This window comes from Budorcas taxicolor, chromosome 13 (genome assembly GCF_023091745.1).
Source record: "Budorcas taxicolor isolate Tak-1 chromosome 13, Takin1.1, whole genome shotgun sequence".
NCBI classification, from domain to species: domain Eukaryota; kingdom Metazoa; phylum Chordata; class Mammalia; order Artiodactyla; family Bovidae; genus Budorcas; species Budorcas taxicolor.
In genome coordinates, this window is record NC_068922.1 from 73,072,986 (window position 1) to 73,100,288 (window position 27,303).

Consider the following 27,303-nt stretch of genomic DNA (forward strand, 5'->3'; position numbering starts at 1 on the left):
CATTTCCTTCTCCAGAGGATCTTCCCGACCCAGATATCAAACCCAAGTCTCCTGCATTGCAGGCAGATTCTGTACAGTCTGAGCTATAGGGAAGACTCGTTTAAAAATAGTGGTATTCAATGACCCACCAGCCAAGAATCAACTAGAGAGAAACTCTGGCAGGAGAGGGGATGCTCGAGGGATGAAAATGACCGTAGAGGCACAGGTAGGGGAGGAAAACCAAGGGGGAGATGCAGGGTTGGGAGACTCCGGTTGTATCTAAATTAAGCCCACTAGATACCTCGCTCTGAAAACAGGGATTCAGAGGCCCAAAGACAATGGGAAGTGGCCTTAGGAGATGCTGCGATCCAGTGGCTGAACGGAGACCTCGTCTCCTGACTCCTTAACGCAGCTTCTCAGGCTCCACCTGGCACACAGTAAACACCAACTGTGTTTGTGTTTGGAACCCGAGCCAGGAGTCCCAACCACAGGGAATGCACTCCCACCATCCCGCCCCTCCCGCACCCAGGATGTCTGCAACAGCAGGAAAGGCAGCGCTGCAGCGGCCCAGATGCCTTCTATGCTCCACACTGGCATTTTCTCTCATTCTCACAAGGTAGAGTTACTCACTCCAGTTGACAAAGGATGAGGCTGAGGTCCAGAACAGTGACATGTCGAGAGACATAGCTAGGACGCGGCAGAGACTCAAACCTGGGTTTGGGGCCCTCCAAAGTCCGTGCTCTTTCGTGATCCTGAGCCACCCCTCTTGGAAGAGTATTTCCCATCAGTTGAAGACAAATCCCAACTGGAATGTATTGGTGAATGCTTTAGTCTTTAGACTCTGAACTGTATGGGACTGGATAAGATTCTAATCACATCATAAAGTTTGTCCCCACCATGCCTTGAATCTGAGCTAAACCTCAACCTTCCCTAAGAAATTACCAGCGATCCCTTTCTTAGAAACATCTAAATAAACTGACTCAGTAAAGTCCCTCAGTAGGATTTTCCTACTTTTTACCCTTTTACATTGATGGTTCCTTTAATTTACTTCTTCCCAGCGGAGACCTGTCCTCAAATGAACCTTCTGGTTTTAACACATAGTTCTGCCTTTCCTCAACGCAAGAAAAGGGTGGCATCCTATTCCCTTTGGTAAAAGGTGCTAAGCCTGAGCCCCTCAGAATCTCCAGAGCTGTCTGAGGCCAATATGTCACAAAAGGATATTATGGGTTGATGTGTTATTCATGTCGACTCATTTATCATTTATACAGATGGCTTCCAAAAGGATTGATGGGGTCCTTCACATTAAACCCGGTGCAAAGCAGGGCAGCAGCTGAGACTCATCTCATCTGAGACCTTGTGATGGAAATAGGTGTGCCTGAAGACTATACCCGGGTACTGAATCTGGTACCCAATGTTCCAAGCATCTAAGACATTTAAGGAGGCATCCCACGTTCAGCAGAACCCTTCATTTCTCTCCAGCTTTTTTTCTCTAACCCAGTGATTCTCCAAGTAGGGTCTGGACCAGTATCAGCATCACAGGGGAACTTGTCAGCAATGAGATTTTTCAGGAACTTCCTTGGCAGTCCCGCAGTTAAGACTCTGAGCTTCCACCCCAAGGGGTGTGGGTTCAATCCCTAGTTGGGGAACTGAATCCCACATGCTGTGTGGTGTGGCCAAAAAAGTGTTTTAAATAGATGAGATTTTTAGGTCGCAACCCAGATTAAAGGAGAAACTTGGAGAGAGGCCCAGCAATCTATGTTTCAACAAGTCAACTGGATGATTCTGACCTGAAAGTAACAACCACAATGCCAGTGGCAACCTCTAACTGAGCATCTACTAGGTGCACAGGGCTAAACCCATAATCTCACGGGTCCTGATAACTGAGGACCACACGCCCAGCTCTGACGTAGCTGTGTTTTGTGCATTATGTCAATTTACTCCCTACAATAATCTTTTGAAGAACTTACTTTTTTTTTTTTGGGCCGCATCACACAGCATGTGGGATCACAGCTCCTCAACCAGGGAGCGAACCCATGCCCCCTGCAGTGGAAGCACAGAGACTTAATCACTAATGGGACAGCCAGGAAAGTCCAAGAACTTACCATTATTATGCCCCCATTTTACAGATGAAGAAACTGAGTCCCAGAGAGCTGAAGCCACTGGCCCAAGGTCGCACAATTCAGAAATGGCAGAAGTGAGATAAAAATTCAGGTGTGCTGGATTCCAAAGCCATGTTCTTTCTGTTCCACCCTTGAAGCTCCCCAGAGTTTCCCAGCTATATCACCCCGAGAAGCAATACAGCTGGGTCAGATGAGAGCTGAGGATGAGAGAGGGGGCAGGCAGGGAGAGCTTGCCTGGGCAGAAGAAGCCCAGACTCCACACGACCTTCCAGCTACAATGGGAAAGGAAGCCACATGACGCATTTAAAGTCACCTGTGTCTAAGGAACTCAAAAGCCTGGGATTCAGGAGGCGGTAGCTCTTTGCTTCTCTGACTTTACCCAGCTGAGGGTCTTTCTCCTTCCCACTCTGAACCTCAGTTACCACACTCATATTTCTTATCAGTGTCTACAAGGCTCACTTGTGCCCCCAGCTTACTTCTCTGACCTCACTCACCTCCCCTCATGCAGCTTAATCACGCTGGTCTGCTTTCTATTCCCTAAACACCCAAGTTCATACTGACCTCAGGGCCTTTGCACCACCTGTTCCGGACGCCTAAATCCCTCTCGCCCTTCATACTCCCATGGCTGGCTCTTTGTCATTTAGGCCTCAGCTCACCTGTCACCTCCTCAGTGAGCCTTTCCTGACTACCTTACTTCATGTCCTACCCCATCAACCTGTCTTTTCATTTCACTTAACACAGACTGAAATTATTTATTGCTTAATTGCTTCCCTGTTTATCATCTGTCTCTTCCACTCCAGAACATAGCTCCATGAGAGCAGAAGCTGTCTGACTTTTTCCCCAGATATAGCCCCAGCACCTAAAGAGATGTTTGACGCTGAGCAGCTAATTAAATAGGAGTTGAAGAAATAATACCACCAAAGAAGAAAACCTAGACTCAAAGGCCAGAGGCCTGGATCCTTAACGGTGACCTTGGCAAGGTGCTCTGCCTCACTGAGCCTCAGTTTCCCTCCTTGCCTAAAGAAGAGCGTGGACTAGATGCTCTCCAAGGGGCCTTCGAAGATCGCTAGTCTAGGAAAGCCAGGCCTGGAAGCCGCCCAGCTGGTCCATCCAGAAGAGGCACCTGGCCAGGGTCCCTGCAGCAGCTGCCCCCTCCCCACCCCCACCCACATCCCTGCCCAGCCACGCAGTCATCTCACTCCCCCGTCTCAGAAGCTGTTAATGAAGTGCGCACTGCTAAATGCAGTTACAATTACGGGGGCTAAGAATAAGGCGCTGACATCAGCCTTGTCAGTTTCCGAGTGAATCAGAAGGGGAGGGGGGAGGAAGGAGAAAAGGGGAGGGGGGACGGCGCTCCGGAGCTGTCAAGTGGAAATAGCACAGCGTTAAATATAATCCAGCACTGGCCTACATTGGTCTGGAGAGGCAGGTGATAGATCGGCCCCCAGGGCTGGGGCAGACAACTGGATTCTTCAAGGAGGCCAGGCAGCCCCGTGATGGGGATCATCCAGGAACCGATGGGCAGGAAGAGACTCCAGTGAGCTGGGGTGGAATGGAGCGGGATGGCAGATCCCAGAGGGGCGCATCTGAAGATGAACAGGCCCTCACACCCTCACCTTTGTCAGTGGCTGTTTTGCCAGCCCAAGCACAGCCGCCAGGCCTGACACTGCCCTTTCCCACCTGGAATCTCATTTCAGGCCAGGAGGCAGAGGGTGGTCTCTGGAATCAAACATGCCTGGGTTTGAGTCACTACTGTGCAACCCAAGAAAGCCACAAAACTACACCAAGCTGCCTGGCTTTTTCTCATCTGCAAAATGGGTACATCGACAACCGTAGCTATCCCTTCTGGCTGCTGTAAGATTCAGGGAGACTATGGCACTGTGCACAGGAGAACAAGCCCTTCAAGCAGTTTTATTTTTACAATGTTGAGACATGCTCAGACAAGGATAATTAACCCCTTTTTCAAGAGGGGGAAACTGAAGCCTGGGACGTGCCTGAGGCCCTAACACCAAAGTAGAGTCAAATCCAAGCCCCATCAAGTAATGGGGAGTGTTGGGAGGGAATTCCAGTCGGTCATTCCAGGGGACTGGGGGTGAGGGTGGGAACTGGAGCTTCGACAGGAAGACAGTGGGCTTGACTGTCAAGGGGGGAGGTACACAGATGACAGTGGGGTGGGGGTGCGTCTACACCCTCTGAGCACATTCTGCAAAACTGGTGCCTTTCCAACAACTCAAAAGAAATGCTGAAGCAATGGTTGTTAAGGCCACCATGAAGAGATGTTAGGGGAGGCAGAGGAGGAGAAAGGACCTGAGATGAGAGAGAGAGGGTCATCTGGCTTGCGTCTGCTCTCCACTTCTCTGCCCTGCCCTCTCTCAGCCTCAGTCAGAACCGGCTCACCTCTGGATGGAGGTGGGTAAGGAGGAAGGCAGTGCAGAGTTCTCAAAGGGAGACGAGGCAACGGGTCCCCCTTTTTCCCTTCCCACCAAACACAAGCAGGGGGGGCCTCTCTGATAGCTGCAAATGCCAAGGAAGCTGCAGCTATGAGTCTGGCAGCTTGGGGACAAGGAAGAAGGGGCACCAGAGTGGGGAGAGAATTTTTGGAAAGAGCTCTAACAGCATCAGAACAGATCCAGAGGCCAGTGAACTGTGTACTGGGGGAAAGGATGACTCCTCTGTATGGCATTTTTCTGAGATGTATCTTTCAGGGTCATTCAAGATAGCAGAGTTTGGGGTCCACACTCTCACGCCACCCACAGCTTGAACTATGAGAAGAGCTGGTTCCATTCTTTATTTTGCCTCAGTTATCCAAATCCAGGAGAGTTCTGCCCAATTCCCAGCCCATAAAGGAGATTACAGCACTTGGTGGTAACTTAGCGAAAGCAGCAGGGGGGGACAGGAAGTGGCATGCCCCAGGGATGAAGGTGCCACCTGGCGCCCTCCAGCGGCCCAGATCCTGAAGGATATTTTCAGGCTCCTCCCCTCACCATTCCCCCTCATCCACCCAGCCCCAGCCCCCCTTTAGGGCCTAAGTTCTCTGTTCCCACCACCTCAGGGTGGAAGGGGTGGTTCAGCAGGACATTCTGTTTCCCAGAAAAAGATAAGGTCAAATTTCAAGGACAAAAGTTAGCACTGGGGCTGGGAAAGAAAACTCTGCCAAGAGGAGTAAACTGGGGAAGGAAGGGGGAGTCCAGGGCGGGTCATTCCAGGTGCCTGGGGTGGGGCTGGGATTTGGAGCTCTCGTTTCCCCTGCTGAGATCTATCTGGCAAGACATGAGTATCTCCTTCCCACCAGCAAGGAGAGGTAACGCAGACAGCCCCCTCCATTTTCCCTCCATCTAAAAATAAGGGGAGTGGGTTTCGGCACTAGTTGGTAGGTCCCAGCCACCAGGCCACCCCACCCATCAGATTTGGCCTGATCGGAAGAAGGCGGTACCACGAAGAGCTTTCCAGCTCAGAGATGTGGCCCGAACTGCTAGGAGAGGGACCGGTAGCCGCCGGTGTTGCCATGGCAACTTCCTCCCTGCACAGGATCGAAGCATCCTATGGGCAAATCGGAGCTGGCTGCTCCAGCTTCTCCGCCCCTCTCCTGAGCGGGTGGGGGAGAACTGGACGCCAAAACCACTTGGTCAGAGTCAGGGACACCATCCTCAATTTCAGACCCTAATGTAGCAACCCCCTTTGGCATTTGCTGGAAACTGGAGACACTCTCCAGACAAGCTCCCCAGCCGTGCCCCAAGGCAGACTGGCAGGTCTGGGACTGAAGATGTAATAAAAACGAACTGTTAAACAGAACAGGGACATGGGGCGCTAGGTGCTCCCCACCGTCTTGTTCCACATGCAAGTCCCCCAAATCCCCATCTTTAAACCCCTCCCAAGAAGGAGGACCCAATTCTGCCTTAATAGCTATAACAATGCAATAAAATTAGCTTATAAGCTAACGTTTTGAGAACCAGGCTTCCCCCCTTCCTCAAACCCACGGATTCCTTTCTACAATCTTGCTCAGAAACAAGCCTTACTTCTTGGTAAGAAGAAAGATGAATAGCTAACAGCTACTGAGAGCCTGTCTAGTGTCAGGCACTGTACTCTGCCCTTTCCGTAGCACACACAGCGCAACAATCAACTGCATAGATGCTTGAGGCAGACTGCTCAAGTTCAGATCCTACCTCCCTCATTTCCTGGTTCAGCGACCTTGAGTGAATACTCTCTCTACGTCTCAGTTTTCTCCTCTGAAAATGGGGATGTTAACATGAATTGTGTCTCAGTTTTCCCACTTGAAAATGGGGACTGTCAAATGTTAATTTTATAGACTTGCTGTGAGGAAAGAAAACAATATTGAAAGTGCCTAGGAGAATACTTAGCAGAAGGAATCATTTAAAAAATGTTTACCCTCTGTGGTCCATGCTCTGATTTTCTTCCTGATATAGATAAGAAAGCAGAGGTCACATGTCTAACTCCCCCCTGCCCCACCCCTCCTCAATTACAAAGCCAGAAGGAGCCAGGTTGAGCCATGAAGATGCAAACATGAAAAATGCCTCCCAAAAGCATGCCTCTCTAAAGCCCCAGTATCTTTAGGCTCAGGGGCAAAGCAGTGTAAGAAATGGGTTCAGAGTGCACAAGGGAAGATGCTTCTTGGGAAGAATTCTAGGAATTCACGGTGACCAGCCTCCTGAGCCCCAGGTGCGTAGAAAGGGGAGGAAGGGGCAGCTTCCTTTGCTGACACAATGTCCAAGGTTCCCAAGCTCAAGGCAGGAAAGTGCTCTGGCCCAGTTAAGGCTAATGAAAGTCTCCTCCTCACAGTTTCTCAGGAAACCAGCTCAAGGGTAGCAGATAAGCTCTGAAGATGGCTCTGAGTCAATCGAGTTGATGAGAAAGATGCAGTGGACAGGAGGTGGAAGCAGCAACAAAGGGAGGACCCCAGATAAGCCAGAGGACCATCAGGGGCACTTCTGGGCCCCGGGAACAGAGAGGGGCATGAAACGGGTCAGGTGAGGGGCAGAAAAGGGAAAGGGAAAGCCAAGTCAGTTCCGACAGCGCTCCAACTGGAACAGTCTCTGTCCACTATCTGAGACATATCCACACTGCTTTTCGAAATTAGTTCAGTGTGGTGCTGCTCTAAAAGAATAAATCTAAAAGGCTTTTTTTTTTTTTTTAAGGAGAAAATTAATGACTTTGAGAAGAACAAGAAAAATTAAGAACCAAGACAACGTTCCCTACTTCCGATTCTCACCAGACACTCATTAGCCTCCCGGAAATGAAACTTCACCTTCTTCCTCCCCCTCCCAAATTCAAAGCATCCCTTAAGATGAGCAGTTGAGCACAAGATGCCCAAACCAAACTCTTGGCTGTCGGCCGCTCCCTGGGGCCTCTTCACCTGGGAACCATTTTCTACACAGCGAGATCTGACTTAAAAAAAAAAAAAATCATCTTTCAGAGACAGCACTAGTGCTTTACTGGAAAGAGAACCGGAAACCTGATTTTAGTCTCGGCTCTGTGCCCGCCTCACTGGGTGACCTTGGGTTATACACACACACATAGGGACTTCAATCTCACACACATTCACACACACAAACACACACACACATCCATTTGGGGGCAAAGAGACGTTAGACAAGACGATTTCTAGGTCCCCCAAGTGAAAAAAAAAAAAGTTAAGAATTTGAAGAAATCTGCTGGGGGGGGGGGGGGATCAGGTGGACCTTTAAAAATCTCTAATATTGCATGAAGTTACCTATTGTAACTTAAGTGAAACCAGAGCAAGTCACCTGCAACCAACGATAATAACCAAAGCATCTGAATCATGACAAGGAGCATGACTCTGAAGAAAAACCCAACTGTCCCTGTGGTAGGACAGTTGGTTCTTGAGACCCAAGTGGCCTGTTGAACTTCAGGAGTGTCCTTGAACATCAAGGGGAGGGATGGGGGAGCCCGCCCACCGAGGCAGGTGGGGCTCCCTCCCCAAACCCCCAGTTGAGCCAGATTTCCTCTCTGATTTTGCTCCAGGGGAGGCCACTGGGTTAGGAGAGCCCCTCCACCCCTCCTCACCTTGCCTTGTCCATAATAATAATAATACACCCTCCTTCAGCTGCATCAAGGGGGAAGCAAAGCTTCACTTATTCTTTCTGTAAAACGCTGATTCTGTAAATTGGCTCTGCCGTAACCATCTTCACTCCACTCCCTCTTCAGGTCAACACCAAAAACGGTGTGTCAGGGGTCAGCCTCACACGCCCCCATTCACCCACTTAGCCAACACATTCTGCTGCAGAACTTTCTCCCCACTTGCATCCTGCTCCAACAGGAAGAGGTGAGTACCCATCACCCACCGCTCCATCCAAGGCTTATCAGATAACTGGCTGACCAGATAAGCGTCCCTGCAGGAGGCAGAGAGTCTTAAGCAGGGCCCTTGAACTCCCTAAAACTATGGACAAAAATGTTTGGATGGTGCGTGTATGTTTTGGGGGAAGAACTCATCCGTATTGTCATCAAGATCCCCAAAACGTCAGGAAACCATTTTGCTCCCCCCACTACACATTCCCCTCCCCTTTCATTCCCTCACTGAACTAAAATACTCTCAGATCAGCGTACAAAACACTTTTAACTTAACCCTTGTGTCTGAGGTACCATCATCCCATTTTACAGACCAGTATATGGAGGCTAGAGGCGGCACGACTCGCCCAAGGTCACGGCTAATAAGGAGATAAGCAAGCCTAAGACCGGAACCTGATTCCGACTCCCTCTCTGGCACTCTTTGGGCAACTCTCACCCAAAGCCCTCTAGCTACCCCACCTGTTGGTGGATTCGCTTCCTCACCGCAAAAGCGTATCCGAAGCCCTTCTGCTTCCTCTGTCTGGTCCCAGGGCCGCCAGGAGCGGGTTTCTTCACATTTCCCCGCCCCTTGGGCTCTGGCCGAGGTTGCGCGCAGGCCTGGAAGCCTGAGGTTCCGGCCGATGAATGGTGGCCCGGCCCAGCCCACCCAGAAAGGCCACTCCAGGCCCAAGAGCACCCGGGATCAGAGGCACACTCCGAAGGGCGCGCAGGTGTAGAGCCGGCGCCGCCCTACGCCTCCCTCCGGGACCAGCCGGGAGGAACCGAGAGGAAAGGCCGTCTCCCCGCCGGTCCCCTCAAGGTCCACCCCAGCCCTGGAGCCCCTGGGGAAAGAGGAGGAGAGACAAACGGGGGGCGCTCAAGGCCCCGGACGCAGGGCAGGGGTCTGGCACTGGGAGTCTCAGGATGCGGCCAAGACAAAGATGGAGCAGGAAGGTTGCGCGCCACCTCCAATGGCGGGGGGCGCGTCGGAGCCCCGCGGGTGAGGCGGCCGGAGCCCCGGTGTCTGAGCAGGGGGCACTGACAGGAGGCTCGGGGAGGGCGGCAGGTCGGATGCAGGGACAAGAATGGGCGCATTCAGTAGGCGCAGGTGAGGAGGGAGAGCTAAGTCCAGGAGACCCAAAGGGCCCACCTGCGGAAAAGGGGTGAATGCGGAGGATCTAGGTACCTGAGGGCGGCGGGAGGCGAGAAGACCCCACACCCTAGAGACTCTGAGGGCCCGTGGGTGGGAAATTAGACCCTGGGGGCGCATCCCCGAGCGTGGCTGGGATTGGGGGTGGGGAGGAAAGAGTGGCCACCTCTGAGGGCGCACCGGGTCGGGGACGGGGCCTCGGGATCCGGCTCCCGGGAAGCCCCCCGGGGGGCGGGGGCGGGCCGCGCGCTCACCCGCGTCCTCGTCGTCGAAGGAGTTCATGCACGGGAAGTAGATGGCGAGCGCCTCGAAGGAGGCGGACAGGCTGAGGCGGCTCTGCGAGCGCTCCATGCCCGCGCCGGCGCCGGGCGCCTCGGCCGCGGCGGCGGCGGCGGCGGCCGGCTTGGGCAGCTTGGCCGCCCCATTCTTGACGCGGAGTACGGCGCGCGGCGTGGTGGCGGCGGCCCGGGGTCGGGCCGGGGCTCCGCGGCGGGGCTGGCGGGCGCGGCGGGGCCGGCAGGCGGGCGGGCCGGGAGCTGGCGGCGCGCGGAGCCCGAGACGCGCGGTGCTCCCGGCGGCGGCGGCGGTGGCGGCGGCGGTGGCGGCGCAGCTCGCTCTGGCCCGCGGCGCCCCCAGCCGGCCGCGCGGGGCGGGCTCCAGCCGCCGCCGCAGCCAATCGGCGCCGCCCGGGGGAGGGGGCGCCGCGCGCCGGGCGTGGGAGCCGGAGGGCGCGGGCGGGGCCCCTCCTCGCCTCCGGGCCCCGCCGGTGGTGCGCGCCCCGAGCGACGAGCGCGCCCGGCTGCTGCGCCCCCAGTCCTGGGGTACGGCCCCACGCTGTCCCGACCCCCACACGGAGCCCCCCAGACGCCCCGAATTCCAGGCATCCGGTCCGCACCTGAGACCGGCCAACCCCAGGGACAGAAACGCAGTCGAAAGGGATACAGTCACGGTGACCGGCACTGGAGACCCTCAGGTTCACACGTGAACCCGCAGAGCAGCTCAAACAGACACCCCCACGACTGCATCCACTTGTGCAAGATGCACCACAGACACCCTCAGACTTACACACCCAGAGAGATTCACCCAGACTCACTCATAGCGACACTTGGGGAACCAAACAACAGAACCCCTTAGACTCCAGACACCCCTAAGACCCCCACAGGTAGGTACATCCACGGACACACACGGATTCACACCCAGAGACCTGCAGATACACTCTGAGCAACAAATAGGCACACCCTTGGCCACACAGGAGACCCTCGGAACCCACAGGAACTGAGAAGTTCAAGTGAACACACACACCATCATGAACCCACCGTATCCACAGAATCCACACTCACAGACACTCCTACCTATACTCAGTGACCAGACCTGCGTGTAGAGACACCAGTGCCCCTCCAACACTGATCTCTCTCACAGAGATTCAGGCACACCCAGAAATACCCTGAGAAACACCATCAGACTCACACAGTCACCCTCAGACTCAGACACACCTCAGTGGGCACACACAGGTTCACACCCAGACACAGTCGCACAGACTTAGTCACTCCTGGTGATGGATACATTCTGATGCATCGACACCCGCAGACTCATACGGGGACACTGAGAAACACTCCACCAGACTCACATGTTCCCCCAGACACTCCCACGTATAAACCCCTAGGGATTTACACACACAGACACACACACCGATAATGCAGAGCCCCCTAGATGAACACAGTCATAACTCGAAACCTGCACTCCATTCCCTGGCCTTGACCCAAGACCTCGGTCCCTACACAGTTGGGCCCAGATGTCTAACTTTTCCCAGCTGTTCCTACATCTGCTTCAGGAAGCAGCCTGCTGAGATGGCAAGAGCACAGTTTCCACCAGACTGTGATGCTATCCTTCACCTGCCTATTTTTCCATGTGTACAGGAGGGATGCAACCCCCGCCCCACTTTTGGATGGTGGTGAGGATTAAGTAAGATAACATGTATTAGTTTTCCATTGTTGTATAACAAAGAGACTTAAAAAAACACACCCATTTATTAGTTTACCATTCTCTCGGTCAGAGGTCTGAGCAGGCTTGACTGGGTTCTTTGCTTAGGACTTCACAAGGTATTGGCCAGACTGGGTTCTTATCTGGAGGCTCTTGAAAAGAATTGGCTTCCAAGCTCATTCAAGTTGTTGGCACTATTTGGTTCCTCAGAGCTGTAGAACTGAGGGTCCCATTTCCTTTCTGGCTCTCAGCCAGAAGTCTCTTGCCATTCCCAGAAACAGGTCTGTGGTCCTTGCACATGGCCTCTTCATCTTCAAGACTGTTATTAGGATGTTGAACACTTCTCCTCATTAGCGTATCTCTCACCTCCCTTCTACTTTCTGGACTGAGAAAGCTCTGCTATTAAAGTGCTTGTGTGATTAGATTAAGTGTGTATATATCTATATATGTGTGTGTGTGTGTGTGTGTGTGTGTATTAATAGAGAGACAGGCTTCCCTGGTCGCTCAGCAGCAAAGAATCCGCCTGTAATGCAGGAAATGCAGGTTCCATCCCTGGGTAGGGAAAATCCTATGGAGAAGGAAATGACAACCCACTCCAGTGTTCTTGGAAATCCCATGGATAGAGGAGCCTGGCAGGCTTCAGTCCATGGGGTCACAAAAGAGTCAGACTCGACTTAGCAGCTAAACAACAACAATAATATCGATAGACACACACATCTAGATATATGACATATCGTGTATATATCATATATCACTTGTAAGATATATGTGTATGCATGTGTTTTATAGTGCGTGTGTGTTCATGTGTGTGCACCTGCATGCGTGTGTGTGAGGGTATCTCACCCAGCCCGAGGGGATATAAGAAGGCTTCTTTGGAGAGGTGACATTTAAGCTGAAAATGCTATGTGCCTGGCACTGTTCTTGGCCCTGGAGATATAAATACCAGCAAATGAAATAAAGTCACTGCCCTCACATTTGCATTTAAAAATCATCTCTGGGACTGCTCTGGGAGGAATGGATTGGAGTGAATTTAGCGGGTTGCTTCCCCCTCTTCTCTTCAGATAAATCCTGATTTGAACCCAAAAGCCACTGATTGTTTCTAAAATGCAAATGGAAGGGAAGGCTGAGAAAGAATGTCCCGTGGGAAGGTGAAAGGGAGGAGGTGGGGGGACCGTGGGTCCCGAGGCCAGATGGGAGGCTGTGGGCCCAGGGTGGGAGGCAGCAAGGGCCAAGGCTGGGAAGAGGGCAAGAAGGGCTGAGCCTGAGAAAGTTGCTGAGACAACCTTGGGCAGGATTAAGAGGCAGGCTGGATGGGTGAGGATCGGGAAGGGAAGGGGGGAGCAAGGCACTGCCAAGCTTTGCAGCATCAAGAGAAAACAGCACAGATGGATGAAACTCCTCCTCTTCAGCATCCGTCCTCTAAGATGAAGCGCGAAGCGAAGTGGCCCCAAAATGTTCCGTGTGTAGCAAGACTCAGGTGAGCGCCTTTCTAGAGGAAGGGAGAGGCAGCTGGAAGGTAGCTGAACCCAAGAGAGCCCTGGTTGCTGCTGATAAGGAAAAGACTGATCCTGTTTGTGTTCTGCCTGCTGGGGTAGGGGTGTGTGGATATGTGTGTGTGTGCGCGCGTAAGCATCTCTGTGGGTATGTCTCTGAATAGATGGGCACTTCTGCATATCTGTGTCCTTGTCTGTGAATGACCTTGTTTCTAAATATGTCCTTGGAAGATGCATGTCTTTGTGTTAAGTGAATCCAATCTGGCTTTAAATGCAACATACCTCCTGGTCTTTGTATGCACTGGTGTGTGTGTGCGTGAGTGTGTGTGTGTGTGACAGAGACACAAGAGAGACAGACACGAGAGAGCACTTGTCCGTTCTCTGTGTGTGTGATCCACACCACGTGTCCCGGTCTGTGTGGGTCTGTATCTGCTCGAGTGGGCTGGTGTCTCCTACTGATAGTATGTGCTTCTCAGCATCTGTTTCACCTCTTAGTCTATCAGGATCCGTGTGTGTGTGTATGTAACTAGGCTGTGTTGGTTTTATTTGGGTATCGTCAGATGTCTGTTCTTGTCCATGTGTGTATGTATCTGTCCCCTTAAATCCTGGTAGTGAGAATTTATCCTTGACTGTGTGTGAAGGCTGCTGTCTGTGAACTTGTCCATGTAGGCTGGTAGCTTGAGAGGGGACTCATCTTCTTGGATTAATTTTTGCGTTTAGTTGGCTAACACAAGACTGAGCTGATGGGGATAGAGATATTAAGATCTTTTATTAATTCCAAGTCCCTTAGACAACTGTCTTAACCATTCATTTATGCTTCCAACCATCCATTCAGTCATCCACCCAACTATCCACCCTCCCCCCCTTTCATCTCAATTGCACTGATACTTACTAGCTCATAGTGACACTTACTAGCTACATAGTTATCTCTCTTAGACAAATGACTTTATCTCTCTCTGTCTCTGTTTTCTCATCCATGAAATGGGAATAATACCCAATAGATCTGGAAGTAGGGGTGTGGGAGTTAAGTGAGATATTGCATATAAAACACTAACCACATGGCATAGTGCATAGTAAGTGCTTTCTACATCAACTATTATCATCATCATTGTGGCAGCCGGTATATTTCAGCAAATTCTCATCAGCACTTTACTACAGGCCAGCCCTGAGCTAGGAGCTGGTGGGGCCCTACTATAGCAGAGGCCATTAGGTGCCTCTGCCACCGCCTTCTGTTGTGACCTTGGATAAAGCCTGTGCCTGCTCTGGACCATACAATAGAGAGAGCACACTTGCCTTACCTCCGTTATGGAAATTCTTAGTGCACCTGACCTTCACAAACTGCCAAGAGCTGTGCACAGTTATGGAGCAGGCTGGGGACCCCTCCCTTGCCAAGCCTAAGAATGGCAGGGGCCCGTCCTGGGTCATCTGGAGAGTCAGGCAGAGTTGGAACAAAGCCAGGACTCATTTTCACTGTGGGGCTCAGGTCGCTGCTTCCTCCCAATCCCTGCAGTACTCTGTTTTCCCTCTGGGGAAGCATTTGATATTCTCTCATGGCAGGAGATGAGCGTGGGGGAGCAGGGAGCGAAGGGCAGGAACATACATCCTGGTCCAGGAAGAGCATCTTCACTTACTATTTGGTGAGGGGCCTTATGGCTAAAAAAAGAAAGAAAAATAATAAAGGAATTGAGTAGGGAGTGTGATTTCTGCCCTCTAAAACCACCCTTTAGGACAAGAGAGAGAGAAAGAAACAAAAGGTAAAAAGAGACAGGCTAGACAAGAGACAGGGACATAGTAATAGACGCAAGAGGCAGAGAACAAAAGAGGCAGAGACAGAAACCAGCAAGGAGAGAGTTAGAGATGGGAACACAGAAGGAATGAGGTCAGGCTTTACTGCACACCTGGTTTGAGCTTCTCCAAAGCAAGACTTACTGCAGTAGCCCTTGCATCAGGCGCTGCTGCACTTCTTGGATCATCCTCAACTAACACATACATACACACTCACACACACAAACGTTCACACACACTCACACATGCACACACATACAGAGCAGCAGGTGGAGGAGGAGGCAGGGGCTTAAGGTAGGGGCAGATTCTGGCCATAGATCTTAGGCAGTGCTAAGCCACTGTGTTTTCATTTGGAAAATAAACTTCAAACCTCATTCAGTGACTTCAAGGCTAAATGGTATGATGTGGTCAAAGAGTTTTAGAAATAATGGAGAAAAAATTGGAGAAGAACCTTTAGAACTAGACAAGCTGATTTTACAGTTCATAGGGAAAATAAACATGAAACAATTGTCAGGAAAATGAGTAGGGAAGAATAAAAGATACTGAGCCCTATCAGATGGTAAAACATTGTAAAACTACAGTGAGGTTTTTTAATGTAATTTTGTTTATTTAGGTTTGGCTTGCTGGGTCTTCGTTGCTGTGTGAGCTTTTCTCTAGTTGTGGAGAGCAGGCTTCTCATTGAAGTGGCTTCTCTTGTTACAGAGCCCAGGCTCTAGGGTGCATGGGGCTCCAGTAGTTGCAGGAGGTGAGCTCAGTAGTTGCATCACCAGGGCTCCAGAGCACAGGCTCAGTAGCTGGGCCACACGGGCTTAGTTGCTCTATGGCACACGGGATCTTCCTGGATCAAGGAGCGAACCCGTGTCTCCTGCATTGGCAGGTGGATTCTTTATCAATGAGCCATCAGGTAAGCCCAAAACTACAGTAAGTTTTTCAAAGGATTAAAAAAAAAAAAAAGCTTCCTTAATATATATAATATATAAAGAGTTTTTACAAAACAATATGAAAAGGCCATTGCTCCAATAGGAAATGGAGAAAGGTCATGAACAGTCAGTTCTCAGAGATATAATTTATAAATGGCATGGTTTCCCAGGTGGCATAGTGATAAAGAATTCACCTGCCAATACAAGAGATGCAAGAGACTTGGGTTTGATCCTTGGTCAGAAAGATTTATCTATGTTATGTGATTCTCAGCACAGTTCAGTTCAGTTCAGTCGCTCAGTCGTGTCCGACTCCTTGCAGCCCCATGAATTGCAGCACGCCAGGCCTCCCTGTCCATCACCAACTCCCGGAGTTCACTCAGACTCACGTCCATCGAGTCCGTGATGCCATCCAGCCATCTCATCTTCAGTCGTCCCCTTCTCCTCCTGCCCCCAATCCCTCCCAGCATCAGAGTCTTTTCCAGTGAGTCAACTCTTCTCATGAGGTGGCCAAAGTACTGGAGTTTCAGCTTTAGCATCATTCCTTCCAAAGAAATCCCAGAGTTGATCTCCTTCAGAATGGACTGGTTGGATCTCCTTGTAATCCAAGGAACTCTCAAGAGTCTTCTCCAACACCACAGTTCAAAAGCATCAATTCTTCGGCACTCAGCCTTCTTCACAGTCCAACTCTCACATCCATACATGACCACAGGAAAAACCATAGCCTTGACTAGACGGACCTTAGTCAGCAAAATAATGTCTCTGCTTTTGAATATACTATCTAGGTTGGTCATAACTTTTCTTCCGAGGAGTAAGCATCTTTTAATTTCCTGGCTGCAATCACCATCTGCAGTGATTTTGGAGCCCCCCAAAATAAAGTCTGACCCTGTTTCCGCTGTTTCCCCATCTATTTCCCATGAAGTGATGAGACCGGATGCCGTGATCTTCGTTTTCCGAATATTGAGCTTTAAGCCAACTTTTTCACTCTCCTTTTACTTTCATCAAGAGGCTTTTTAGCTCCTCTTAACTTTCTGCCATAAGGGTGGTGTCATCTGCATATCTGAGGTTATTGATATTTCTCCCAGCAATCTTGATTCCAGCTTGTGTTTCTTCCAATCCAGCGTTTCTCATGATGTACTCTGCATAGAAGTTAAATAAGCAGGGTGACAATATACAGCCTTGACGTACTCCTTTTCCTATTTGGAACCAGTCTGTTGTTCCATGTCCAGTTCTAACTGTTGCTTCCTGACCTGCATACAGATTTCTCAAGAGGCAGGTCAAGTGGTCTGGTATTCCCATCTCTTGAAGAATTTTCCACAGCTTATTGTGATCCACACAGTCAAAGGCTTTGGCATAGTCAATAAAGCAGAAATAGATGTTTTTCTGGAACTCTCATGCTTTTTCCATGATCCAGCAGATGTTGGCAATTTGATCTCTGGTTCCTCTGCCTTTTCTAAAACCAGCTTGAACGTCAGGGAGTTCACGGTTCACATATTGCTGAAGCCTGGCTTGGAGAATTTTGAGCATTACTTTACTAGCATGTGAGATGAGTGCAATTGTGCAGTAGTTTGAGCATTCTTTGGCATTGCCTTTCTTTGGAAGTGGAATGAAAACTGACCTTTTCCAGTCCTGTGGCCACTGCTGAGTTTTCCCAATTTGCTGGCATATTGAGTGCAGCACTTTTCAGCATCATCTTTCAGGATTTGAAACAGCTCAACTGGAATTCCATCCCCTCCACTAGCTTTGTTTGTAGTGATGCTTTCTAAGGCCCAATTGACTTCACATTCCAAGATGTCTGGCTCTAGATTAGTGATCACATCATCATGATTATCTGGGTCGTGAAGATCTTTTTTGTACAGTTCTTCTGTGTATTCTTGCCACCTCTTCTTAATATCTTCTGCTTCTGTTAGGTCCATACCATTTCTGTCCTTTATCGAGCCCATCTTTGCATGAAATGTTCCCTTGGTATCAACATGGATAAATGTCATGTAAACAGCAAAATATTATTCAGTGTCTCTCCCAATTAAGGGAATGTTAATTAAAACAAAAGCGAGTCACCTTTTTTGACCTACCAGTCTAATAAAGAAGAAATTGCTTGACAATGAATTGTAGGGAGAGGGAATAGGGAAATAGACACAGATGCACAGTGTTGGGAGTATATATTGATGGAAACTCTTTGAAGATTATGGGTTTCCCAGGTCGCTCAGAGGTAAAGAATCTGCCTATCAGTGCAGGAGACACCAGAGACACAGGTTTGATCCCTGAGTCAAGATCTTCTGGAGTAGGAAATGGCAACCCACTTCAGTATTCTTGGCTGGAAAATCCCATGGACAGAGGATCCTGGCAGGCTACACAGTCCATGGGATCACAAAGAGTTGGACACTATTTAGTGAGTAAGCACTCACGCCTTGGAGATTAATTTGTTGGTACCTATTAAATTTTCAAATCTACAAATCATTTCATTTATAAATTTACCATTTATCTCAGCAATTCCACTTCTATGCATTTATTCTATAGGTATACCTGCATGTATGCACATATATAAAATAAGAATGTTGTAGCATTGTTATAATAGCAAGAGACTAAAAACAAGCTGCATGCCCATTAAATAAACTATGATACATCCATGCAAGGAATTCTACAGTCATTTTAAAGAACAATGTAGGTCTCCATATGCACTGATATCCTAGATGCACAAATAAAAAAGCAAAATCTGCATAGTATATATAGTATGATCCCATCTGTGTGTGTTTATATACATATGTGTGTATATACCTATATACATATAAATATATATTCATACTTAAATATATGTCTTTGAACAGACATGCAAATTTCAGGAGCAATATACAGGAAGGAAGCTATTAACTGTGGTTTCCTTTGGGAAGCAAGACAGAAAACTTTCAGGTGGGAGTCAGTATTCTTTGCTTTATGCCTTCCTCTTTATTGTTCAGTTGCTCAGTCATGTCCGACTCTCTCTGATCCCAGGGACTGCAGCACACCAGGCTTCCCTGTCATTCACCATCTCCCAGAGTTTGCTCAAACTCATGTCCATTGAGTCGGTGATGCCATCCAACCATCTCATCCTCTGTCATCCCCTTCTCCCCCTGCCTTCAATCTTTCCCAGCATCACGATCTTTTCTAATGAGTCAGCTCTTCACATCAGGTGGCCAAAGTATTGGAGTTTCAGCTTCAGCATCAGTCCTTCCAATGAATATTCCAGACTGATTTCCTTTAGGATGGACTGGTTTGATCTCCTTGCAGTCCAAGGGACTCTCAAGAGTCTTCTCTAACACCACAGTTCAAAAGCATCAATTCTTCAGTGCTCAGCAGACGGTAAAGTGTCTGTCTACAATGTGGGAGACCCAGGTTCGATCCCTGGGTTGGGAAGATCCCCTGGGGAAGGAAATGGCAATCCACTCCAGTACTATTGCCTGGAAAAATCCCATGGACAGAGGAGCCTGGTAGGCTACAGTCCATGGGGTCACAGAGAGTCGGACACGACTGAGCGACTTCACTCTCTCATCCATACATGACTACTGGAAAAACCATAGCTTTGACTAGATGGACCTTTGTTGGCAAAGTAATGTCTCTGCTTTTAATATGCTGTCTAGGTTGGTCATAGGTGTTCTTCCAAGGAGCAAGTGTCTTTTAATTTCATGGGTACAGTCACCATCTGCAGTGATTTTGGAGCCCCCCCAAAATAAAGTCTGTTACTGTTTCCATTGTTTCCCCAACTGTTTGCCATGAAGTGATGGGACTGGATGCCATGAAGTGATGGGACCAGATGCCATCATTTTAGTTTTCTGAATGTTGAGTTTTAAGCCAACTTTTTCACTCTCCTCTTTCACTTTCATCAGAGGAAATAATATACCTCATAGGATAATTGGCAGATATAGTAGCTCAAAAAGTACTAACCATCATCTAAAGAAGAAGTGGTGCATGTATACGATGGAATATTACTCAGCCATAAAACGAATGAAATGATGCCATTTGCAGCAACATGGGTGGAACTAGAGATTACCATGCTAAGTGAAATGTAGTTCAGAGAAAGATACCATATGCTATCACTTATACATGGAAGCTAAAATATGACACAAACGAATTTATCTACGAAACAAAAACAGACTCACAGACATAGAGAAAAGACTTGTGGTTGCCAAGGGGGAGGAGAGATGTGGGAGGATGGACTGGGAGTCGGGTTAGCAGGGGCAAACTAGTTAGTAAACATAGAATGAATAACGACAAAATCCTACTGTATAGCAGAGTTAGTCAGTCAGTGGTATCTGACTCTTTGGGACCCCAGGAACTGTGGCCCGCCAGGCTCCTCTGTCCATGGGATTCCCTAGGCAAGAATACTGGAGTGGGTTGCCATTGCCTCCTCCAGGGGCTCTTCCCCGCCCAGGGATCAAGTCCATGTCTTTCTGTCTCCGGCTTTAACAGCCGGGTTCTTTACCACTAGCGCCACCTGGGAAGCCCCGCTGTATAGCACAGGGAACTAGATGGTCTCAAGTCACTGAGACTTTCGACTTCTTTGTTGCAGCCATTGGTCTAGCCTGCCTAATAGGTTCACTAGTGGGTCTTGTACTTCAGTTGGGAGGCGAAATTAAGTTGGAGCCAAAGGAGCCTTGTCTGCCCCATGGGCCACAGCGGGCAAGGAAAGCCAGACTTCCTAGGGCAGCAGGAGGCTGAAAAAGAACTCTATAAGAAATGAAAAGAAAATCAAGCTATGGAAATAGGGAGGGGGCAACCTTGGTGCCCAGTTTTTGGTGTTTTGTTTTGGTTTTTTTTTTTTCAGTCCTCAAATTTCATTTATTTGTGAAACTGTCTGAAACACACATATTGGGTTGCCTGCCCAAATCCATCTTCCTGTATCTTTCTCTGTTTTTATCTGGATAATTCACCCTCCACCATACAGTCATTCCTCCTGCCAGTCTTTGGTTTATGAATATGATGCAATTCTGACCAATGTGATGTGAGTGAAATTTTAGGGACAAGCAGCTCCTTGGAAAGCTTCTCTCACTTGCTTTTTAAAAAATATTTGTTTGTTTATTTGACAGCGCCGGGTTTTAGTTGCGGTACGTGGGATCTTCACTTCCGGCCTGTGAACTCTTAGCTACAGCGTGTGGGCTCTAGCCCCCTGACCAGGGGTCAAACCTGAGCCCCCTGCATTCGGAGTGTGGAGTCTTAGCCACTGGGCTGCCAGGGAAGCCCCTTCCCTCACTCTTCAAAAATAAACACCTTGGAAAGAAACACTGCCTTTTCCATTGCTGGACATATACTCATTGAAACCAGGAGGGAAGCTAAATTAGGACAAACCTGAAAAATTGGGTGGCAGAGCAGGTAAAAGAAAGAACCCAGATCCTTAATGATGTCATTGAGCCACTGAATTAACCAACCTTGGAGCTGCCCTACTTAGTGGCTTAGTGTAATTGTTAGCATGTACATTTCATTACTGCTTAACACATATGGCTTGGGGCCTTTTGATTTTGTTTTCAGTCACCAAAAGCATCCCAGCGGATACACTTACCTGCCTGTATTTTCTGCCAATGAGTCTTTGACATTGCCCTGTATCCCTGCACTAAAACCCTCTCTGTGTCTTGTTTCTTGGAACCAAGTAACCCCAGACTCAGGCAGAGCTTCTCTAAGACACTTCTAAATGTGAATTTTAATGCAGGTGTCTTTGTTTCTGCTCCAGGGAAGAAAGGGGCAGGAAGGAGGGAGGAAAGTTGGGTGCAAGTCTCTTCTGGACCATGGGAGAAACATGTGGGAGAGGAGGAAGGTAATGGTAGCCATTTCCCCAGTCTTGTACCTCCAAACCAGGCTGACTCACTCACACATCAGAGAGCCCTTGGATAGTGAGTATTTACTGTGCACTTCCTTTGAGCCAGGCACTGTTTGAGGTCTTAGGAAGTGCAGAAAACAATGCCCAAACTGACAATAAATTTGAGTCCTCATGAAAGTGATATTCTGTGGGGAAAAACAGAAGATGAAGAAGAGATATAAGTTAAAAAAACAGCAACTGTGTATAGTGTTTAGGGGCATCCCCAGCTGCTCAGTGGTAAAGAATTCACCTGCAGTGCAGTAGCCACAGGAGACATGGGTTCGATCCCTGAGTGGAGAAGATCCTTTGGAGGAGGGCATGGCAACCCACTCCAGTGTTCTTGCCTGGAGAAGCCCATAGACAGAGGAGCCTGGTGGGCTACAGTCCGTGGGGTCACAAAGAGTTGGACACGACTTAGCATGCACACATAGTGTTTAGGTGGTAGAAAGTGACATTGAAAAAAAGTATATAAAGTAGAGAAGGAGGATTGGGAGTGTCTGGAGACAGATTTATAATGTTATGCAGGATGGCCAAAGAAGCATCATGAAAAGGTGACATTTGAGCAAGACCTGAAGAGGTAACTCAAGCAGATAACCAGAGAGAGTGTTACAGGCAGAGGCAATAGCAAGTGCAAAGGCCCTGAGGTGGGAGAGTGCCTGGTGTGTTAGAGAAAAGGAAAGGAGGCCAGTGTGGATGAATGAAAGGGAAGGTGGTACAACATGTGCTCAGAGAGGCAATGACAGAGAGGAGTGGGAAGATGGTCTAGGCTCCTTGATTTGTGCAATAGGTGTAAGCCACAAATGTTGCTATTTTATTCTATTCCTTAAATTGACTTACTTTTTGTTTAGGTACATTGATTTGAGGTGAAAATTTTATACTACTGCTATAGAATAAGAACCAGTATCATGCCATAAATAGAAGGTGACCGAATAAATAAATAGAACACAACTGAAACAATATTAAATTATAGGGAGATACTGTGGCCTGCATGGAGATCCAACCAGTCAATCCTAAAGGAAATCAACCCTGAATATTCATTGGAAGGACTGATGCTGAAACTGAAGCTCCAATACTTTGGCCACCTGATGCAAAGAGCTGACTCATTGGAAAAGATCCTGATGCTGGGAAAGACTGAGGGCGGGGGCAGGGCGACAGAGGATGAGATGGTTGGATGGCATCACCCACTCAATGGACATGAGTTTGAGTAAGTTCCAGGAGATAGTGAAGGACAGGTAAGACTGGCATGCTGCAGTCCATGGGGTCACAGAGAGTCAGACACAACTCGGCAACTGAACAGCAACTGTGGCTTGCAGAAGGCTTGAATCTGAAGTCAGCAATCTCTTTGATAAAAGGCTGATTGACAACCTAGAAAAGTGAAGAGACACAGTAGCACAGAAAGAAGACTTTCTCAGTAAAATGCAGGCCACCTAAAATCATTTTTTTGTGTTTTACCAGGTAGGGTGACCAACAGTTCTGGCTTCCCTAGGACTGAGGTTTCCCAGGATGTACTTTCATAATTAAGGGTTTCCCTTGTGGCTCACTGGTAAAGAACCCGCCTGCCAGTGTAAGAGATGCAAGAGACATGGGTTGCATCCCTGAGTGGGGAAGATCCCCTGGAGAAGGAAATGGCAACCCACTCCAGTATTCTTGCCTGGAGAATTGCATGGATAGAGGAGCCTAGCAGGCTACAGTCCATGGGGTCACAAAGAGTCAGACATGACTGAGCTACTAATGTGCGTGCGCACACACACACACATGTAGTTTCATAACTGGGACAGTTCTAAACAAACCAGGATGGTTGATCACCCTACCACCAGGGATCCCCACTGCACTCTATAGTCTCAGACCATCTTGCTTTGACTTGTCTTCTCTAAGTTACCCTTTATGATGGGCTGACTCTAAGATGATATTACCTTCTGGTTTCATACCCAGGCACAGAGAACCTGCAAACACCCTTGCCGTGATAGGAAATTTAGGGGAAGAGTAAGCACAAGGGAAAAATGAAAAAAACATACTACCCAGAAATAGCTATTTTAAAATCTGTTTTCTTCCTTTTTTTTTTTTTCCCCCATCTAAGTGCATTTCAATGCTCTCATACCCTAAGTAGTTTCATGGCCTGTGTTTGTTTTTTCCCCACTTAACTTTCTGTTGTAAACATCTTCCCACAGGAATAAATATACCTCAGGCTTCCCTGGTGGTCCAGTGGTTAAGACTCTATGCTTCCAGTGCGGGGTCGGGGGTGAGGATTTGATCCGTGGTCGGGGGGAAAAAAACCCCACAAGCTGCTTGGTGTGGCAAACAAAAAAAGAACGACTCTCCCAGTTAAATTGGTGACACATCCATAGTGGGTTCCCTTGAAGTGGAACCTCTGGGTCAAAAGGATGCGTGTTTTCAAAGCTTTTAATAAACATTGACAAATCTACCCTAACAATACTGGAGCATTCTTTACTCTCGCCAGGAACACGTACATTCTTCCGCATTCTCTCAAACCAGTTCGTCTTTGTGGTTTTGTTGTTGCTGTTGTTTGCCATCACAATGCCATGATTTCACAGCTCCCACCGTCACCAGACACCCACCCACTCTGAGGCGTCACATGTATAAACTTAAACAGTCCACCCTCGAAACCTTTCTTTACATGTACGTGTATCCACACTAATATACAGTATTGCTTTGGGAGGGCATTTTTTAAACCTCATGTAAATTCTATCGTGTCATATATTTTATTCTATTGTCCCTTTTTGTTCAATCAATACGGTATTTGAGATTTGCGTTAACTCTAATTTATGTTTAAGTAGAACTACTGTTCAATGTTTCTCTTCATTTTTTTATAAATTCATTTTCAGACCGATGTGTTTGCCATCATTTTACTCCTATAAGCAATGCTGTGATGGATATATTTATATTGAGTTGGCCAAAAAGTTCATTCAGGATTTTCCATCAAGGCTTATGGAAAAACCCAAATGAACTTTTTGGCCAACCCAATACCTATCTTTTTGTCTTTGCTAGAGTGTCTAAGCAGGGGAGATATTCCTGGATGGTAGGGTTGAAAGGTCTTTCAAACTTCCTTGACTGTGACTCACAATGAGAAATACATTTTATATCATAATCTGGTAAGGCCGCCTACACACACACACAAGTAAAACAAAAATTTCGTAAAATAATACCTATCTTTATCATGAGAAAAGCATTCTGATGTGTTTTATTCTAGTTAAGTCTATTTTATTCTATTTTGATCACAACCGACTAAACAGATTATTTAGCATATTAATGGGCCATGACTCACAATTTGAAAAATAATAGATTAAAATGTCTTTGGTCTCACTACATGCTTTGAAATTACTCTTCAGAATAGCTATGCTAATTTACAAGGCATTAGGTTTTTTTTCTCTACATCCTACTCAGCACTTGAAATTATCTCTTTTTTTTTTTTGTCAGTCTGATAAATGTAAAGCAGTATGTCATTGTTGTTTTACTTTTTCTTTCTCTAGTTACTAAGTTGAGTTTCTCTTCATCTGTTTATTCACTACTTGATTTCCTCAGAAAGTACGTTTGCTTATTTTTCTGTTGGGTTGCTAGATTTTTTTCTTGCTGACTTACTACTGAGTTTCTTGTGCATCTTAGCTTTTCATTCTTTAATGACTGTTGTTGCAAATAGGCTGCAGATACCTTTTCCCAATCTGTTACTCATTTGTTAACTGTGTCTGTGATGTCATTTATTGAACAGAATCAATCATTTTCTTTATGTGTTTTATTTAAGAAATACTTTCTTCGCTCCATGTCATAATGATTTGCCTTGAATTTTTTATAGCGGCTTAAACCATCTGAGGTTTGTGGTATGAGATAGGATATCATTTTGTTTATTCCATACAGTGGATCCACTTTCCCCAATACCATGAAAATAATGTACCCTTTCCCCTACTGACTTCTGTTGCCACCTCTATTGCATACCAAATATCCATTATGTGAGTCTTCTTCTGGGTTCTTCCATCCCATTGGTCTAGCATTAATAGCACACTTTGAAAATTAGAATTTATGTTTTAATATCTGGTAGGAGAAGGCAATGGCACCCCACTCCAGTGCTCTTGCCTGGAAAATCCCATGGACTGAGGAGACTGGTGGGCTGCAATCCATGGGTCGCTGAGAGTCGGGCATGACTGAGCGACTTCACTTTCACTTTTCACTTTCATGCATTGGAGAAGGAAATGGCAGCCCACTCCAGTGTTCTTGCCTGGAGAATCGCAGGGACACCAGAGCTTGGTAGGCTGCCGTCTATGGAGTCACACAGAGTCGGACACGACTGAAGCGACTTAGCAGCTTAGCAGGGGAAGTTTCCCACCTTTGAGTTACATTTTTTAATTTTTTATTTTCTGTTGGAGTATAGCTGACTAACAGTGTTGTGATAGTTTCAGGTGCACAGCAGAGACTTAGCCATTCTCCCCCAAACCCTGCTCCCACCCAGGCTGCCGCATAACATTGAGCAGAGTTCCCTGTGCTTTTATTTTTGAGATGACTTGTCTTAGCTATTTGTGAAAATTTATTCTTCCATGCACATTTTTGAATTGGCTTATCCAGTTCCTCTCCCTCAAATATTAGTGAGAATTCCATGAATTGATACCATTACAATGTTATGCCTGTCTTTCCATACACATAGTATATTTCTCTGTTGATCCAGGAGATTAAAATCTCCTTTTGTAGGTTTTACCTGGCATGCTTGACTAAATTAAATTCTAGATAATTAAGTTTCTCTTTTTCTAAAAAAATGCTCTGTGATCTAATAAATGGGAACGGTATCTTCTTTCAGGGGAGCCACGTTTTTCTGTACACATCCCTTTATAACCTTGTAGCCTGGATCACCTCATTGGCAAGGAACAACCTCAAACATCTTGGAAACCCAGGGCCCCATACGGACTAAGCAAAACCAGTAATGCACTAGTTAAATGGGAAATTGCCAAGAGTATCAATCTATAGAAGACACATCCCTGGGGTGCTAAAAATCACCTCTAGATATGAAATGAGGTTTACAGTATTACAGTGACCTGAATTCCTCTCAGGTGTGTCACTATACCTATTGGAAGGTGATACTTTCAAAAACTACTTGGGGTGTTGGGGGAAAGAGATGCTTTGAACCATTAAATTGCCTTCTAAGGAAGGATGTGGATGTGTGTGTTTAACTGCAGGGTGCTAGTTTCATTAAGAGATATGCAAATTTGGGGCCAGAACTGAATTGCTTGTCGCCACAAGGAGCCTTTCATCTCAGCTCTTCCTTCATGCATCGCTCCCGTTTCTAAACAAACCTTGAACAAGCACGTATTTAAAGAAAACACAGACACTGAATGATTGGTTGCTCTGCGCACCTAGATGTTGCAGGAAAAAGGGATCACCAGATATCTGGGGGTCCTAGCAAGCATGAAGCAGAAGCTTACACATAGAAGAGCCAAGAAACCAGATAGACCACCCAGATGGAAACTTGGGAACAGGGACCAAGGCCAAAGTCCTCTTACAGGGATTGCAGCTCACTAGGATGGAATATGATTTCTTGAATGGAAACACCAACATGGTCCCCAGCAGAAAAAAAAATGGCAAGGCCTGACCAGGTAAATTTCCAAATGAAGAAAAACACATGGCTAATACAAAAAAATGTTTTTCAGCTTCACTAGAAAGCAAAAACAAAAATAAGGGATTTCTTTCTCCCTATCTGATTGGCAAGGTTTCCTTCTTCTTTTTCCTTCCTCTTGCTTCTTGTTTTTTCTTA

General features: G+C 47.6%; 1 protein-coding gene across 1 annotated transcript in view; it reads right to left on the reverse strand.

The window, feature by feature from the left end:
* Positions 1 to 9,903, reverse strand: part of RIMS4 (regulating synaptic membrane exocytosis 4) — a 66,841-nt gene extending 56,938 nt beyond the window's left edge. The window contains exon 1 of the mRNA XM_052651164.1: positions 9,807 to 9,903. Coding sequence (XP_052507124.1) covers positions 9,807 to 9,903 — 97 coding nt within the window. The remainder of the gene's footprint in view (positions 1 to 9,806) is intronic.
* Positions 9,904 to 27,303: the final 17,400 nt, after the last annotated feature.